General features: G+C 38.5%; 1 protein-coding gene across 3 annotated transcripts in view; it reads left to right on the top strand.

The window, feature by feature from the left end:
• Positions 1–18666, top strand: part of cpped1 (calcineurin-like phosphoesterase domain containing 1) — a 91795-nt gene that overhangs the window by 1217 nt on the left and 71912 nt on the right. For all 3 annotated transcript variants that reach the window (XM_061908909.1, XM_061908910.1, XM_061908911.1), the window contains exon 2: positions 13789–14007. In XM_061908909.1, coding sequence (XP_061764893.1) covers positions 13789–14007 — 219 coding nt within the window. The remainder of the gene's footprint in view (positions 1–13788; positions 14008–18666) is intronic.

The raw sequence follows: 18666 nt of genomic DNA, 5'->3' as shown, positions 1-18666 counted from the left end.
ACAGAGGACGTGATGTCCTCCAGAACAGAGGAAAATAACCATTCGGATTGTTATAGGCGCAAAGTTCAAAAGCCAGCATTTGTGATGGTACGGGGGTGTATTAGTGCCCAAGGCATGGGTAACTTACACATCTGTGAAGGCACCATTAATGCTGAAAGGTCCATACAGGTTTTGGAGCAACATATGTTGTCATCCAAACAACGTTATCATGTGCGCCCCTGCTTATTTCAGCAAGACAAGTGTTACAACAGCGTGGCTCTGTAAAAAAAGAGTGCGGGTACTTTCCTGGCCCGCCTGCAGTCCAGACCTGTCTCCCATGGAAAATGTGTGGCACATTATGAAGCGTAAAATACGACAGCAGAGGCTGTTGAACAACTGAAGCTCTACATAAACCAAGAATGGGAAATAATTCCACTTTCACAGCTTCATTATCTAGTTTCCTCAGTTCCCAAACGTTTATTGAGTGTTGTTAAAAGAAAAGGTGATGTAACACAGTGGTGAACATGCCCTTTCCTAACTACTTTGGCACGTGTTGCAGCCATGAAATTCTAAGTTAATTATTATTTGCAAAAAAAAATAAGTTTATGAGTTTGAACATCAAATATCTTGTCTTTGTAGTGCATTCAATTGAATATGGGTTGAAAAGGATTTGCAAATCATTGTATTCCGTTTATATTTATATCTAACACAATTTCCCAACTCATATGGAAACGGGGTTTGTAGTTGTGCTTGTGTGTCAATGCTACATTTAGTTAGTTTTAACTGGTGCTTACAATGTGCTGATTTATTGACAACGTTATTTTCTGTTTTTCATGGTGGCACAGACCCAAAACCAAAACATATGTTGAATAAATAATTGCCCCAAAACAACTGCATTAGATAAACACTTTAGTTAAATAAAGTTTAAATATTAGAAGTTAAAGTACCAATGATTGTCACACACACACGAGGTGTGGCGAAATTCTTCTCTGCATTTAACCCATCACCCTTGATCACCTCCCGGGAGGTGAGGGAGCAGTGAGCAGCAGCGATGGCTGCGCCCGGGAATAATTGTTAGTGATTTAACCCCCAATTCCAACCTTTGATGCTGAATGTCAAGCACATTACTACATATAGCACCTTTTACACAAAAATGTTTTACAACTCTATTATTCATGATAAGCATATAGTTTTTACATCTTGCTGAGAACTTGTGAAAGTGACATTTGAGTTGAGCATACTTGTGGACAATTTTGTTTTGCAATTTGTATTGAAAAATTAAAAACACCAAAAGAGATCAATGTCAATTGCAGAGGACATAGATTGTCAAGCTATTAATATTATACACTCTATAACACGGATCACAGACGTTAATTTGCGGCCCCCACCTTAATATGAAAGTTTAATGTTAATGCGGCCCGAGAGTTTTATACGAATGGCGCTTGCCAGTGTTGTGTTATTTGGGTCGAAAATGGCTCTTTCAACTTTTTGGTTTGCCTACCCCTGCGTTAGTGGAAAAGTGGAAAATGAGTGAAAGCGACAGAGATGTTGCCATGGAGACAAGGGTTTTCTTACGTCCCTGGCTGCAGTCACACTGCGACACCTGTCCGTCAGTAATAACAGTCCCCGATAACCTGGACCTATTCAAACATTTTTTTTTCTATTGTTTAATTTGCATTGCCTCACACGATGAACACTACATATATTTCTATATGATGCCAGGATAACACTCCGGGAGCCATCACTTTTTTGCGCTCGCTATCCCGGTACTTTCCCGCCGACCGCCGTGTTGCTGTAGGGAGGAAAAGCGTAACGACGCACATTGCGAAAATAACATTATTCTCCGTGCGTGGGCTAAATACATTCATTCATTCATTCATTTTCTACCGCTTATTCCCTTTTTGGGGTCGCGGGGGGCGCTGGCGCATATCTCAGCTACAGTCGGGCGGAAGGCGGGGTACACCCTGGACAAGTCGCCACCTCATCGCAGGGCCAACACAGATAGACAGACAACATTCACACTCACATTCACACACTAGGGCTAAATACAAATATACTGTATTCCACAACCCCAAACATGTCTTTTTCAAAGCCTGCAGTGACGAGAAAGGTTTGTGATGAGCAAAGACAATTCCAGAAAAAGTGGGAGATGCAATATTTCTTTGTTGAGCACAGGGGTACCCCGACGTGTCTTATTTGCACAGAGAAAGTTGGGGTGCACAAGGGATACAATTCGAAACATCATTGTACAACTAGACATGCTGAGGAGTATGCAAACATTTTTTTTAAGAAATCTTTTCTTGCGGCCCAGCCTCACCTATACTCTGTATCCAGCGGTCCCCAGGTAAATTGAGTTTGAGACCCCTGCTCTATATATTTTATACATAAATAAACACACATATGAGTAGGGATGATGTTCGAAACCAGTTCTTCCAATTGTTCGATTATAAAATAACCGATTCTTTGGGTTAGAATCCCTTTTTGAGAACTGGTTCCCGTTATCGAAGCCACTATACTGTATTATCGCGACCATAGGGCGCACCGTATTAAAAAGCGCCGTGTCAGTCACGGGTGCTATTTCTGTTATTAACGCATAAGGTGCAGCATATTTTTGGCGCAGGCATGGTTGAACATACGCTAGCTTAAAACATACGCTACCATGCATGAACGCCGTTTTAAAAAGGCAGCAGGAGCAAAGCTGAGTTTGGTTGTACTTTATTGAAGTATTTATCAATGTACTCACATTATTTTTTGATCAGTCCTCATCCACAAATCGATCAAAGTCCTCATCTTCTGTGTCCGAAATGAACAGCTGGGCAAGTTCTCCATCCAACACGCCAGATTCCCTCTCCTCATTTTCAAAGTCAGTCTCGTTGTCCTTTAGCATTACTAGCACACCAGTAAAAGCCGACTTTTATTGCCCCGTTGTGCGTATTCGATACCCTCTTCTCCAGTGTGATTCACCGGAATGTCAAAAGTGAGCGTTCATGTGGGCAACTTTTTTATTTACACTGCGCATAGCAGCACTATATTTTTTATATTTTCCTGGAGGAATCAATAAAGTACTATCTATCTATCTATATGCTCACTAGGGACGTGCCTTTAGTGTCCTCTCTAAACATGAAACCTTCACCCTAATAAGGGCCGCATGCTGTCCTCAGTCTTGTCCGCACACCAATTAGCCTGCACACCTGTGGGATGTTCCAAATAAGTGTTTGATGAGCATTCCTCAACTTTTTCATTATTTATTGCCACCTTTCCCAACTTATTTGTCTTGTGTTGCTGGCATCAAATTCTAAAGTTAATTATTATTTGCAAAAAAAAAATGTTTATCAGTTTGAATATCAAATATGTTATCTTTGTAGCATATACAACTGAATATGGGTTGAAAATGATTTGCAAATCAATGTATTCGGTTTATATTTACATCTAACACAATTTCCCAACTCATATGGAAACGGGGTTTGTAAAACATTTCATTTTTCACCTAAATTTTGTCTTTGCTCCTAATTTTTGTTTTTTCAGGGCAGCTGTGCTCCTAGTGAAAAGCCTAGGCGTACAGCCCTGAGCTTCCCTTAAACAAACAACAGTATTGTATCACACCATGGCTTAAAACTACTTAACATTTCCACTGAGTTTAGTGTGTCACAGAAAGACATACTGTGTGGAAATATATTAGTTGATTCCTGGATCACACACTGTTTAGCTCCTTGTTAGAGAACAGCAAATTGTGAAAAAGTACTATAACACAAAAACATTTACTCAGTTGAGTTTGTTGCCTTTTTTTGATTTTAGAATTTAAATTACCAGTAGAAAGCAATGCGGGCTTCACAGTGGAAGAGGGGTTAGTGCGTCTGCCTCACAATACGAAGGTCCTGAGTAGTCCTGGGTTCAATCCCGGGCTCGGGATCTTTCTGTGTGGAGTTTGCATGTCCTCACTGTGAATGCGTGGGTTCCTTCCGGGTACTCTGGCTTCCTCCCACTTCCAAAGACATGCACCTGGGATAAGTTGATTGGCAACACTAAATTGGCCCTTGTGCGTGAATGTGAGTGTGAATGTTGTCTGTCTATCTGTGTTCGCCCTGCAATGAGGTGGCGACTTGTCCAGGGTGTACCCCGCCTTCCGCTCGATTGTAGCTGCTCCAGTGTACCCCCCCCCCCCCCCCCCCCCCTCCCACGGTACAAAACAGATGGATGGATGGATGGAAAGCAATGCAAAAGAATCAATCCACAGTTCTAGTAATTTTCCTCAACTGCAACAAAAGCAGAACTTTAGTTCTTTCATCTCCAAATGAATATTACTTCTCTTTGGACTTCAGCATCTGCCACCCGGGACATTGTACAATTTGTGTTTGAAGATATGTTCAGCCTGTCAGGGGAGCTGTTCTGGCTCCTCCAAGTCCTTGTGCTGTGTTTTTTATCTTCTTCTCTGTCTGTAAAATAGTTCATACGTCTGACTACAGGGAGACAGAGATACTGATCTGTAAGTTATAAAACTCATAGAGGATTATTTAAGAGTGCCATGCAACTCAGTCATGTGTGATTTTATTTGGTTAGCTTGTCCGCCTCACAGTCAAGAGTCTCAGGTGTGAATGTGAGTGGGAATTGTTGGTGTATATATATGCACTGTTACTAACTAATGACTACTCAAGGGTGTATCTCCCCTTTCGCCCAGAGTCAACTGATAAAGGCTGTAGCTCACCCGCAACCCTAATAAATGGGCTTGCGGCATAAAGATCAATCCCCTATGTTGTGTCTATTTAAAAAGAACAAAAAAAACCACCAACTTTGATAACGAGTGACATAACAACAATAACTGGTAGCAAAATAATGCTAGAAGCTAATGGAACAGTGACATGGCTTTCAAAACTTTGCTAAAATTCATTCGCACAAGCTGGTACCATGGGTATCGCCACATAAGACACATACACACCACATAACTTTTGCTGTATATTCTTCTGTTTTTTATAATAATAATAATGGATTAGATCAGTGGTTCTCAAATGGGGGTACGCGTACCCCTAGGGGTACTTGAAGGTATGCCAGGGGGTATGTGAGATTTTTTTTAAATATTCTAAAAATAGCAACAATTCAAAAATCCTTTATGAATATATTTATTGAATAATCCATTTTTACATCCATTTTCCACCGCTTATTCCCTTTTGGGGTCGCGGGGGGTGCTGGCGCCTATCTCAGCTACAATCGGGCGGAAGGCGGGGTACACCCTGGACAAGTCGCTAACTCATCGCAGGGCCAACACAGATAGACAGGTTTTAAGAAAATATGAATGAAGTTCATAAACTGTGAAAAGAAATGCAACAAGGCAATATTCAGTGTTGACAGCAGGATTTTTTTGTGGACATGTCCCATAAATATTGATGTTAAAGATTTCTTTTTTTGTGAAGAAATGTTTAGAATTAAGTTTATGAATCCATGTCTATTACAATCTCCAAAGAGGGCACTTTAAGTTGATGATTACCTCAGTGTAGAAATCTTTATTTATAATTGAATCACTTGTTTATTTTTCAACAAGTTTTTAGTTATTTTTATATCTTTTTTTCCAAATATTTCAAGAAAGACCACTACAATGAGCAATATTTTGCACTGTTATACAATTTAATAAATCAGAAACTGATGACATAGTGCTTTATTTTACTTCTTTATCTCTTTTTTTCAACAAAAAATGCTTTGCTCTGATTAGGGGGTACTTGAATTATAAAAATGTTCACAGGGGGTACATCACTGAAAAAAGGTTGAGAACCACTAGATTACATTTATATGGAACTTTTCTAGACATTCAAACCGCTTCACAGAGAAGGGAGAACCCATCATTCTTACCTGTGGTGGTATTCTACATTTGTAGCCATAGCTGTCTGGGGTAGACTGACGGAAGCGTGGCTGCCAATTTGCGCCTTCGGCCCCTCCGACCACCACCCATCATTCGTTCATTCATTCACCAGTGTGAGCGGCACTAGGGGCAAGGGTGAAGTGTCCTGCCCATGGACACAACGGCAGTGATTTGGATGGCAAGAGGTGGGGAGCAAACCTGCAGCCATGCCGCCCCTTGTTGATGTTAGTCATTATCTGGTTGCAGAAGTGTTGCAAAAATTACAGTAGGGATGTTCTGGTCACAGCTTTATGCTCCCGATTCAGATCATTTAATGAGTGTGATCGGCCGATACTGATACCAATGACATGTATTAACTGCATTTTTTAAAATGTACTTTTAAATTGAAAAAAAAAATCACAAATAATTTATATAGTATATAAATAATAGCTTTTGATTTTTTTTTAGTTATTGTGTATTATTGTCTGTGTTGTGATATGGGCTCAAAACACAGTAACTAAACAATGACTAAACAAAATCAAAAGCTATTATTTATATACTAAGTAAATTATGTGGGATTTTTTCAATAATAGCTTGATAAATAATAAATAATAGCTTTTGATTTTTTTTTAATTATTGTGTATTGTTGACTGTGTTTTGACATGGGATCAAAACACAGTAACTAAACAATTACTAAACAAAATCAAAAGCTAGTATTTGTATACAAGATGCTTTAATTGTCATTGCACCCAGACAGTACAACAGTACGTGTTTACAGTCAACCCATCCAAGAAATAGAATTGCAGTTATGCCTGGGGTAGACAGTACTGGAAGGCTGATGGGTCGCTAAGAAAAGGAAAAAAACAAGAATGAGGGAGAAGGGGAAAAAAAGCCAATCCCAAACTATGAAAAACACCTCAGCAAACATAAGCACATATAAACACACAACATACTAGGGCCAGGCTGTATCTTGGCATTACAATTAATACCGGTTAAGTTTAAAAAGAGATAAATATTTGAGAAAACACAGCCACACCTGTATCCTTTGGTATGCATTTGTTACAGCAGTTTTCTCTTCTCTGCACCCTGTGCGGGTGCAGAGAAGAGAAAACTCAACTCCGCCCCTTGCCTGTTTATGTAGGCCTCTCTGATGCACAATGATGATGCAACACAACAAACTTTTTAAAAGAATATGGCGACTCCGGCGCCGGCCTCTCTGCTCCCGAGTGCTAGGGCTAGGTGATTGCATGATCGTGATTAATGATCGGGATTAATTTCAGTTCGATCATGGTGCTCAGCTGTTACCATAATTACCTCGATCGAACATCGTGTAAATGTCCGTTACAAGATACTGCTGTGAAAAGAGTAAGGTTGCAATGGTAATCCTGCACAGGCAGCCGACCTCATCCTTGGTCTCCAAATCCTGTTTTTAGGGACTTATTTGCTAAATTTGTAAACATAAAACTTAACAACATAAAGAATCATGTTGAGAAAATAGAAATATCGATCTAATAATGCTAGTATGGATCATGGAGTGATACTAACCTTGATTGCGACACTACAAATTTATGGATTGATCCACTCTTACATGTCATGTACTGACTGTGACAATGCTGACACACTAAAAGTTGTTATATTACCTTCTCTGTATGCCAGGCAGGGGAAATTATTGTCTGTAAAAATATGTCTGGGGGTGTGTGTGTGTGTGTGTGTGTTTGTGTGCATGCGTTCACATATGCACACACACAGTACTATATATTTGATAACAGCAGGATATTTCTGAGTAACAGAGTAGTGACTGACTGATGATTGAGTGACAATATTCACCAGCCTTATTATTTTACTTCAGATTTTTAACATGACAACGGGAGTTTCTTTGTGTCTAATGTTTTTTGACTCAATATTTTAGCTCAGGCGTGCCCACACTTTTTCCTCAGACAAGCTACTTTTCAATTGACCAAGTCGAGGGGATCTACCTCATTCATGTATATATAATTTATATTAATTTATTTATGAAAGAGATGTATTTGTTAACAAGTTAAAGGTGTTTAATGATAATACAAACATGTTTAACACATTTAGATTCCTTTATTTCATGAAGACAAGAATATAAGTTGGTCTATTATCTGATTCTGATGACTTGCATTGTTTGGAATCAAACAGTAGTGCTAATATTGTCCGCATTTTCAAATGGAGGAAATAGAAAAAAAAAAAATCCTCCTTTCTGTCCAATACCACATGAAAGCGGTTGGTTTTTGGCTTCTACAGTTGTGATCAAAATTATTCAACCCCCACACAATTTTGGTATTTTAGCAAGTTGGACATTTATTCCGTATTTTGTTTATAGTCATATCAAATAAAGATGCATTAAATAGACGAATGCAACTTGAATTACAACATTATATTTTGTAACATACCAAACAGTGTCATTTCTCTTAATATCTCATTGACAACATAATTCAACCCATTGAAGATCATAACTCTTAAGAACAGAATTTGAATAAGGTCTTTTCAATCAGGTGTTGAAAACACCTGTAGATGTCATTAGAACCATAACGAGCAACAAGTAAACTCATTGAAAAAGACTGTGACGCTCAGCTTCTTGGAGATGGTCAATGGTGCATTTGCAACATGGTGAAGTCCAGGGAGTGGTCAAAGAAGTCAAGAGAGGAGGTAATTTCTCTTCATAAGAAAATATATGTATATAAGAAAATAGCAAAGACATTACACATTCCGAGAGACACAGTTGGGAGCATAATTTGCAAGTTTAAAGCTAAAGGGACAGTGGAAACACTACCTGGGCGTGGTAGAAAGAGGATGTTGTGTGCAACTGCTGTCCGGTATTTGAAGCGTACTGTGGTGAAAAACCCCCGGGTAACAGTTGAGGAACTACAACAGGGCATTGCAGAGAGGGGAACGCAGGTTTCGTCCCAGACAATAAGGCGCGGACTACGAAATGAAGGCCTCCATGCCAGAACTCACAGGTGCACCCCACTTCTGACTACCAGGGACAAGAAAATAGACTCTAGTATGCCAAAAATCATCTGGACAAACCCCAAAGGTTTTGGGAAACTGTTTTATGGAATGATGAGACAAAACTGGAACTCTTTGGGCCTATGAATCAACGTTATGTCTGGAGGAGAAAAAAATGAAGCTTACAAAGAGAAGAACACCTTTCCTACTGTTAAGCATGGTGGGGAGTCAATTATGCTCTGGGGCTGTTTCTCTGTCTCAGGTATCGGGAATCTCCAACGCGTTCAAGGCATTATGAATTCTAATTCCTACCAGGATAGATTAGCTGCAAATGTCATGAAGTCAGTGACAAATCTGAGGCTTGGGAGACGTTGGACCTTCCAAAAGGACAACAATCCCAAGCATACCTCCAAATCAACATCACAGTGGTTGCAGAAGAAGGGCTGGAAGACTCTGGAGCAGCCTTCACAGTCGCCAGACCTAAATCCTATAGAAAACCTGTGGTGGGACTTGAAGAAGGCAGTGGCAGCACGCAAGCCCAAGAATATGGATGAACTGGAGGCCTTTGCCCAAGAGGAATGGGCTAAAATACCTGTAGATCGTTGCAAGAAGCTTGTGTCCGGTTATGTATCACGTTTGAAGGATGTAATTACTGCCAAAGGGTGTTCTACTAAGTACTAAAGATGCATGTAACTAGGGGGTTGAATAATTTTGCCAATGAGATATTAAGAAAAATGCCCTTTTTTGGTATTTTGTAAACTACAGTGTTACAATTTAAGTTGGATTTGTCTATTTGACACATCGTTATTTGATATGACTATAAACAAAATACGGAATAAATATCCAACTTGCTAAAACATCAAAATTGTGTGGGGGTTGAATAATTTTGATCACAACTGTAATTTGTCCAGCTTCTGTACTTGTTTTTATACACTTTACAAGAAATACATTGGAGGCAAACTGTCGTTTACCAGGTTTCTGAGACTCTTGTTTTGTTAGCGCAGGCAGTATGAAGCAGCACTTTTATTGTGAAGATAGGAACTGTGCAGGTACGGCGCGAGAGTCTGTTGAAATAAAAAGTGTTTCTCGCCATCCTGTCGGTATTTTTTTCTTAATAATGAGCTCGCAGCAGCCAGGGTCATCTCAGAAGATGCTCGGATGCCGTTAATGTCAATCAAGTGACGAAAGTGACGTCTTGGTAAAAATTGATGATAGCAAATGTTTGGTCTATATTTTTAATGTCTGGCTGGCGATTGACTGACACTCCCTCCCCGATTGACCAGGAGCTCGCGATCGACGTAATGGGCACCCCTGTTCTAGCTATAAAAAGTGTCACGTACTTTGTTGTATGTGTGCTTGTTCCCCTTTTAAGGAACACTTTACGCGTGTAGGTTTTTTAGCATTAGTGAAAGAAATTCCTAAAATGCCGTAGAAAAGGGCAAAAGTTAAACACACAATACAAACACTTACAATATGACCGATTGAATGCTAAAAACGATAAAACAGTGAATACTCAGAAGATATGTCTATCTTTACTTCACAGACTACTGTCTCGAGATCAATCCTTTACAATATAGCAAAATGTTAAAAATATGCAATAAACACGGCAAAACATGAATGCAAATTACCAAAAAAACACTCACTGATCCATAAAATAATAATTCATTTAATATCACTTTTCTGCAGAGCAAAACTTTGTTGTAGAAATTTACTTCCATGTTCCTCCCTGACACTCACGTTTCAGGCCGGCTGCTGTAAACAAACCTGCTCACACTTGCCTTGTCTGCTTGGAGCGGCTGTGACGTAGTTTACCGTAATGACCTGTATATCACTCAAATGCGCAGATTCCAACCGTTGGAAAACTCTTTTCGGTTCAAGACTTACAGTAATTTGAAAAATGCGCCACAAAGCTCCAGTTTGATGGTAAAGGTTTAAAAGAATAATTTTACAATGTTTAGTGGGTCGGGTTGAAAAGAATAAAGGGCTCCATACGGCCCGCAGGCCACAATTTGCCCGAACCTGCTCTAGAGTCTTATTATTATTTTAGTTAATTACCTATTAATAACTGCTTACTTTCTGCTGTAACACGCTTCCAAATGCAATACTTGAAGTGTAATAAGAATTTTTTTCTTGAGTTGTTTCAAGCTAGCGTAGCTATCAGAAGTCATGAGCAGACATGCTTTTTTACGGTGTTTGTTTTTAGCCTCCCCCTCCTCCTAATACGTGATAATGATACTTAATAACAATACTCAAGGAATTACATTTATTTGCTGTAATGGAGGTGATTATTATTAACTTAGGGAAGAGGCTCCTCACTGTGTATGGAGGCACACAATTAGCTGCTTGCTAGGGACTAAAAAGAAATATCACATCAAACAGAAGGGATCGGCGTTTAACAGCAATAATAATGGCGACCACATACATCTTCATAAAAATTGGACAATATTGATGGATGGACGATAACTGGCACGTCTCTAACTAAAGATAAAGAAAAATATTTTAGCTCTTTGATGCTATATAGATATTTGATGATGCGCCCTGCAAACTACTTTGTCATGTTTTCCCTTTTTCTCATTTAAAATGTGAGGTTCCAGTAATTTCTGTTAGTGTTGAATACGTTCCACCTCATCCCTTCCAAAAAACGTCAGTTACATTCACGGGGATCATTGTTAAGCTAGCATTATCCCCCCCACACACACCTCCCAAAAAACCCAATCAGACGTTTTCTTGTTCAATCAAGTTTCGCTTGAGGACATCATTATCACAGTCTCGTTTAAAAGAGAGGTACTGTACACGGAGAGCATGTTAAACACAGAGGATGCTAAGCAGTTTAGGGCGCCTGCTGAAGTAGGGGATCTGTGTAGCATGCAGATGCGCCACAATCACAGCAGCCTGTAACTACATTACTGCTTGTTATTCCTCGTGAAACTAAATGAGTGGAGAAGAAAGCAGTTGTAAACCCCTTCTCCCGGAATCTGTCCATTTGCATTAAACAAGGGGAACTTCATTTGCCTTTGTTTTTTTGGGCCAGTCTTTTTATTGTCAACAACATCTCCCTCCCTCTGTTGCAAGTTGGTGTGATATGTATACCATGTCTAAATGTGTGCCATGCTATGTGAGTTTTTTTTTCTGGACTCAGTCTGGACCCCTCCTGAGGGTCTAGCCTTAGACTTATATTTTTTTACTCCTCCCCTCTCCCAATGTAACCCTTTTCTCATTTTTTTAAGGAGCGCCGTAAGTCTATGATCCATTGGCAGTCTCGTCTTGTACTCCCCTGTAACGTATGTCTGCTCTTAGTGGGACTGTACCAAAACATTAAATCTCATTGTACTTTTGCAATGACAATAAAGATCTATTCTATTTTTTATTCTCTTTTATTACATACAGTACTATTGTTTGGGCAAAACAAAGTCATTAGTACACAAAAAGAAAACAAGCAAAAACTAACATGTACTATTCTTTTAAATCCTTTAATTTGTCCCTCATAGTACTCATGTGTTTTTGAAATTTGTTACTATCATCAAAAATGACAATAAAATGATTTTGTGCAAATGAAAATATCGGACCATTTGATTTTGGTGGTCCGCTCACTGTATGATCGGTGTCAGAACTTGGTCAGCAATTGCTGGCAGTAAGTCTAATCCATTTCCATTAAGGATTGGACTCCTCCTGGGCTGCCCTTTGTCACCAGTTCTGTTCACAATTTTTATTGACAGACTTTCTTGGCACAGTCAAGGCGTTGAGGGGATCCGGTTTGGTAGCTGTAGGATTAGGGCTCTGCTTATTGCAGAAGATGTGGTCCCGATGGCTTCATCTGGCCATGATGTTCAGCTCTCACTTGATCGGTTTATAGCCGATTGTGAAGCAAGCGACACGGATGAGAATCGGCACCTCTAAGACCAAGTCCATGTTTCTCACCACGAAAAGGTTGGAGTGCCATCTCCAAGTTTGGGAGGAGATCGCCAAGTGGAGGAGTTCAAGTCTTGTACTTGACCCGACCTCGGATAGGCGGAAGAACATGGATGGATGGATTGTGGGATGAAAATATCGATCAAATAACCTTAATATCATTTACTGATACAACCCTTGGTATTGACACAGCCGATATATGGGTTGACAAGCCCTGTCCTTACGTGTACGACAGGCTGCTCCTCAGCAAAAGACAACATAGTATTATGCTGTCTCCTGACTCTTAATGAGCTACTTGGTAATTTTCTTACTTTCTGCTGTAACACATTTCCATCTACATTTCTTGAAGTTTACTACCACTTTTTCACACATACATATATATATATTTATATATACACACGGCGGCGGCGATGACCAAGAAGAACGCGGAGTTGGAATACAATTACAACACTTTATATACATGTTTATATACATATTTATATAATATTAACATATTCACGGACAGTCCCATTGCTTTTATGAGCAAGTCAAAAGCCGGATATATATATATATATTTTTTATTTGTGGCGGCCGTAATTCTTTCGTGGCGGGCTGCCACAGATACATGAATGTGTGGGAAACCCTGTATATAGATATATATATATATATATATATATATATATATATATATATATATATATATATATATATATATATATATATATTTTTTTTTTATTTTATTTTTTTTTTTTTTATTTGTTGCGGCCGTAATTCTTTTGTGGCGGGCTGCCACAGATAAATGAATATGTGGGAAACCCTGTATATATATATATATATATATATATATATATATATATATGTGTATATGTGTGTGTGTGTGTGTACCTTTTTAAGATGAGGTGGTGACTTGTCCAGGGTGTACACCGCCTTCTGCCCGATTGTAGCTGAGATAGGCACCATAAGCGCTAGAAAAATGGATGGATATACATAGATATAAATGGCTAAGATTTTGTTGTCGTCTTGTAAAAAAGTTTTACACATCAAAGTTTAAATTACACATAAATTAGAGAATCACCCCAGCTCTTCCATTCTACCATTTGTCTTTTTTTGCTCTCCCACAGATATTGAGCATGAGTGGACCGGCCCCTTCTACTTCATTCAGGCTGCAGACCCCCAGCTTGGACTGATGAAGGCCTGGAGAGAGGGCGATTGCGATGGTGGAGGAGATGAATGGACAGAGGAAGTTGATCTCACCAAACAAGCGGTGGCGGCCATGAATCAGCTCCGACCTCGGCCAAGGTTTATGGTGCTGTGTGGAGACCTGGTGCACGCCATGCCAGGTAAAAAAAACCCCAAAAAAAGCATATTTGGTGATATCATGTAACAGCCGGGGAATGGTTGTTTAAACTGATTTGATTTTGTGAGTTAACTTGCTTACAAGATCATGGACTAATTTCTTTGGTCAGTTTATTTTAACCAAAAGTGATAGAATATTAAAAAATCCAGAGAAAATTGTATGATTTTTATTTGTATTTTTATTTGTATTAATTAGTAGTCTATTGTGTTTTTGATCCTCAAGTTAAATGAGTATAGAGGTCAGACAGTTCCTGTAATCTTAGGAGGGGTTTTGGTTCATTCCACTTTACAGACACTATTCATATACTGAAAGTTTTGAGGAAGTTTATGCTCCTTCTACAGGTTTTCTATGGGGTTACGGTCCGGAGACTGGCTGGGTCTCTCTATGCACTTAATTCGCTTCTTCTTGAGTCGCTCCATTGTTGCCTTGGCCATATGTTTTATAGTCATCTACAAAAATACATATTTGGTGTTCTGAGACCATGAGGTTTTAATCCAAGATTCTACAATACATGGCCCTGTTTGTCGACACCTCAAAGATGGGAAGTATTACTCCTGTACCGCCAGAAAAAATAAAGTTCCAATGCAGAATATTTTTACTAGGGTTGCTGATGATAAACCTATGCAGCCAGACATCTGTTTCGAGAAGTGGCTGGTTCGGCTACGCCGGTTACAGCCCCCTCAAACCCTAAGGTTCAGCTGTGAATCTTCGGGTTAATTTTGTGTATACACATGAACCCATTATGGCACTGAACTAGAAATCAGTTTAAGGTTTTTGTCTTCAAAATGACACGAGCCAGGGTTGTCCATGAAGAGTCACACGCTTGTTACGTTACTTACATAACTGGAGACGAGAATAGACGGTCCGTGTTCCGCAAAGACTAGCAATAAGTAGACAGTTTATCTTTAAAACAACGCAAGAGTCACAGCTTCCCCGCAAATATTTACCCACAAGATACGTATCATCAACACCACCGAACGTCTTCGTGCTGTGACGTCCCTCAATATTGCAACATCCCAAGTGATGGAGGCTCAGACAGATTCCCATTTTGTCTTTCTCTATTTCTCAAAATGCAACATTCTCATACAAAGGGCTCAATATCCGTGTGTTGCTCCCTTTTCTTGCAACTTTCCTTTCCCCTTTCAACTCCACAACACACGTAACTTCCCATTCTTGTCCTGGGAATCCTGCCCCCCAGTCAAGATATTCGCTAGAACCTGTAGGCGTCAGTTCATGCTCAGACTTAGCTTGGATAGATCTTGTCTGAGAGCTTGGATGTTGCCAATGTCCTAACTATTTATCCTCAAACAAAAGGAGAGTACTCACAGAAGGAATGCCTATGTTTTTTGGGTTTTAAAAAAGAATACGTCCATCAACAAATGTCAAACCATAGAATCGAATCGTTAATACACTAAATTGAATATTATTGATTAGTTTTTGAACATAATCAACATTGCATCGAATCGTTCTGTTTTATAAATAAATAATTTTTTATATCGCATCGGAACCCATGTATCTTGATGCGGATAGAATTGTCCATTACAAAGCGATTTACAGCCCTAGTTTTTACCTGTTTGACTTTGGAGTTGGCATTTTTAGGGTAATTTTCAGCATATTTTTCCCTCTCGACATGGTGAGTCCAGATGATGCCAAATAGTTTAGTTTTGGTCTTATTTGGCCACATCAGATTCTCCAAAACCTTGTCTGAATCATTCAATGTTTCATTACAAAACTTCAGACTGGCCTGTAGAAGTGTGTTCTTGAGCAGGGGGACCTCAAGGCAGCATCTCAAGCCATACAGCCAAGTATATTATTTATGCTTTTCTTGCTGACCATGGTCTCAACTCCTCTGAAATCATTAACCATTCCCTACTATGTAATCTAGGCTGGTCCTTCACCTTTCTCAAAATTGTCGCAATTGCATGGAGCAGAGGTGATTGACTTGTATTTATTTTTCAAATTATTTTGCTGAAGTTGCAGAACTAATTTGCGAGACATATAGACACATAAGTTGTAGGATATCAAATATCAAATGCAATACATCAGTCAACTACAAATTAATTAATAAGCTTGATTTAATGTTTTTTTTATGTTTGTCTTTTGGCACACTCAATTGAAATAAACCAACTGTAAAATAATGGACTGGTTCTGTCTTTGTAAGGTGGTGAACTGGTAAACTTTGTTATTTTTTGCAAATATTAACTCATTTGGAATTTAATGCCTGCAACATGTTTCAAAAAAGCTGACACACGTGGCAAAAAAGACTGTGAAAGTTGAGGAATGCTCATCAAACACTTATTTGGAACATCCCACAGGTGAAAGGGCTAATTAGGAACAGGTGGGTACCATGATTGGGTATAAAAACAGCTTCCATGAAATGCTCAGTCATTCGCAAACAAGGATAGGGTGAATTGTTTAAGATAATTTTTCTGACTGGCAATAAATAATGTTTTCATTAGTTTACAGAAAAAAAATATTTTTCATCGTCCCACTTTATGATTCCAACACATTTTGTTCAGTGTCTTAGTGTAAAGTTGAGTTTGTATCAAATCGAATTGTGAATTTCTTATCGAATACCAGCAGTCTGTTGTCTTGAATGCTCTTCTTTATGCCCTTGATTTGGGACATGCTTTTTTACTATGTTGTTGGATCTGAGGATGCTTACTGTAAGAAAGGCCAACAGCATAGGCTCTCAACTTATAACAAGCCACATAGGCGAAAAAAACCTTCCCAGTGGAAAGGCTGGCGTACGGACGGTGAAAATAATGTACTAGCAGCACCAGAGTAGTCGCCAATTATTGGCCTCATGTTGGAAGACTTCATGTCAACTCAGACGCCAGCTGTGTGAGTTTAAACTCGGTCTAGTCCTTATGTCCGGCTGAATGGTACAGAGATGCCCCCGCGAGTGTCGTAAGGTGCCTCAGGAAGTCTCATAAAATTCTGTACCGGTTTCATCTTACCTCACATGAAGCTCCCGAATTGCATATAACTGTTAACTATTTAGAAACACAAGCTGTGCGTTTACTACTCCATTTTAACAATAAACTTGTTTTATGTCTTTTGTGTTGTCAGCATGGAGGCACTGGTATGTTTTACAGTCTTTCTATCAGGTTCATTTCCAAAGAGCTTATGAGTTGAGTTGAGTTGAGTTGAGTTTGAGTTTATTTCGAACATGCAAGCATACAACATGATACATCACAATTTCCAGTTTCTCTTTCCAACATGTTCGAAAAGGAGGAGGAAGAAGCAGAGCTTATTTAATCCTACCCCTTTTCTTTACATAACAGTTGCTAAAACTTTTGTTCACTTCCTGTTCTCAATGTATTCACAATGTATACTCCATAAGTAATAAGTAATCACAATACAAATAAATAAATAAATAAATAATTGCTTAAATTTTAATCCATACGATGAGATAAATCAGATTACTTTGAAAATGAATGTGTGAGTAAAATCAGAATGTTTATCATGGTTCTTCATTTTTGTACTTTGTTAACACTTCCAGTTTGAAGAGTTTCTTGAAATGGATCATATTAGTACATTGTTTGATTGCTTTGCTTAATCCATTCCATAATTTAATTCCACATACTGATATACTGAAGGTTTTAAGTGTTGTACGTGCGTACAAATGTTTTAAATTACATTTTTCTCTAAGATTATATTTCTCTTCTTTTGTTGAGAAGAATTGTTGTATATTCTTGGGAAGCAGGTTATAGTTTGCTTTGTGTATAATCTTAGCTGTTTGCAATTCCACTATGTCGTGGAATTTCAGTATCTTTGATTCAATAAATAAAGGGTTTGTATGTTCTCTATATCCAACATTATGTATTATTCTAACTGATCTTTTTTGTAACACTGTTAGTGAATGAAGTGTACTTTTGTAATTATTTCCCCATATTTCTACACAGTAACTCAGATATGGTAACACTAGTGAGCAGTAGAGAATATAAAGTGATTTTTGGTCTAGAAAATATTTGGCTTTATTCATTATTGATGTATTTCTTGCAACTTTATGTTGTATATTTTTTACATGAGATTTCCAGTTCAATTTATCATCAATCATTATACCTAGAAATTTGGTTTCATTTACTCTTTCAATTTCTATTCCGTCTATTTGTATTTGTGTTTGACTTTCTTTTCTACTGTTACCAAATAGCATTATTTTAGTTTTACTGAGATTCAATGATAGTCTGTTTTTGTCAAACCATTTTTTTAATTTGTTCATTTCTTCTGTTATTATTTGTATTATCCACTGTGTGTTCTCTCCTGAACAAAAGGCTGTTGTATCATCCGCAAATAATACTAACTTTAAATCTCTTGTAACTTTACAAATGTCATTTATATAGAGATTGAATAATTTAGGTCCCAGTATTGATCCCTGAGGTACACCACAGGAAATATTTAGCATTGTAGAAGTATGTTCGCCTAGCTTCACGTATTGTTTCCTGTTCGTTAGATAACTTCTTATCCAATTTAAGACTAACCCTCTGATGCCATATCGTTCCAGTTTTTTTATTAAAATATTGTGATTAATTGTGTCAAATGCTTTAGTTAGATCCATAAACACTGCTGCCGCACATTTTTTATTATCTATTGCATTGGTAATTTCTTCTGTGATTTCAATTAAAGCCATTGAAGTTGA

This window comes from Nerophis ophidion, linkage group LG08 (assembly GCF_033978795.1).
Source record: "Nerophis ophidion isolate RoL-2023_Sa linkage group LG08, RoL_Noph_v1.0, whole genome shotgun sequence".
NCBI classification, from domain to species: Eukaryota; Metazoa; Chordata; class Actinopteri; order Syngnathiformes; family Syngnathidae; genus Nerophis; species Nerophis ophidion.
The sequence above is the reverse complement of the archived record's forward strand: the minus strand, read 5'-3'. Positions and strand labels throughout refer to the sequence as shown.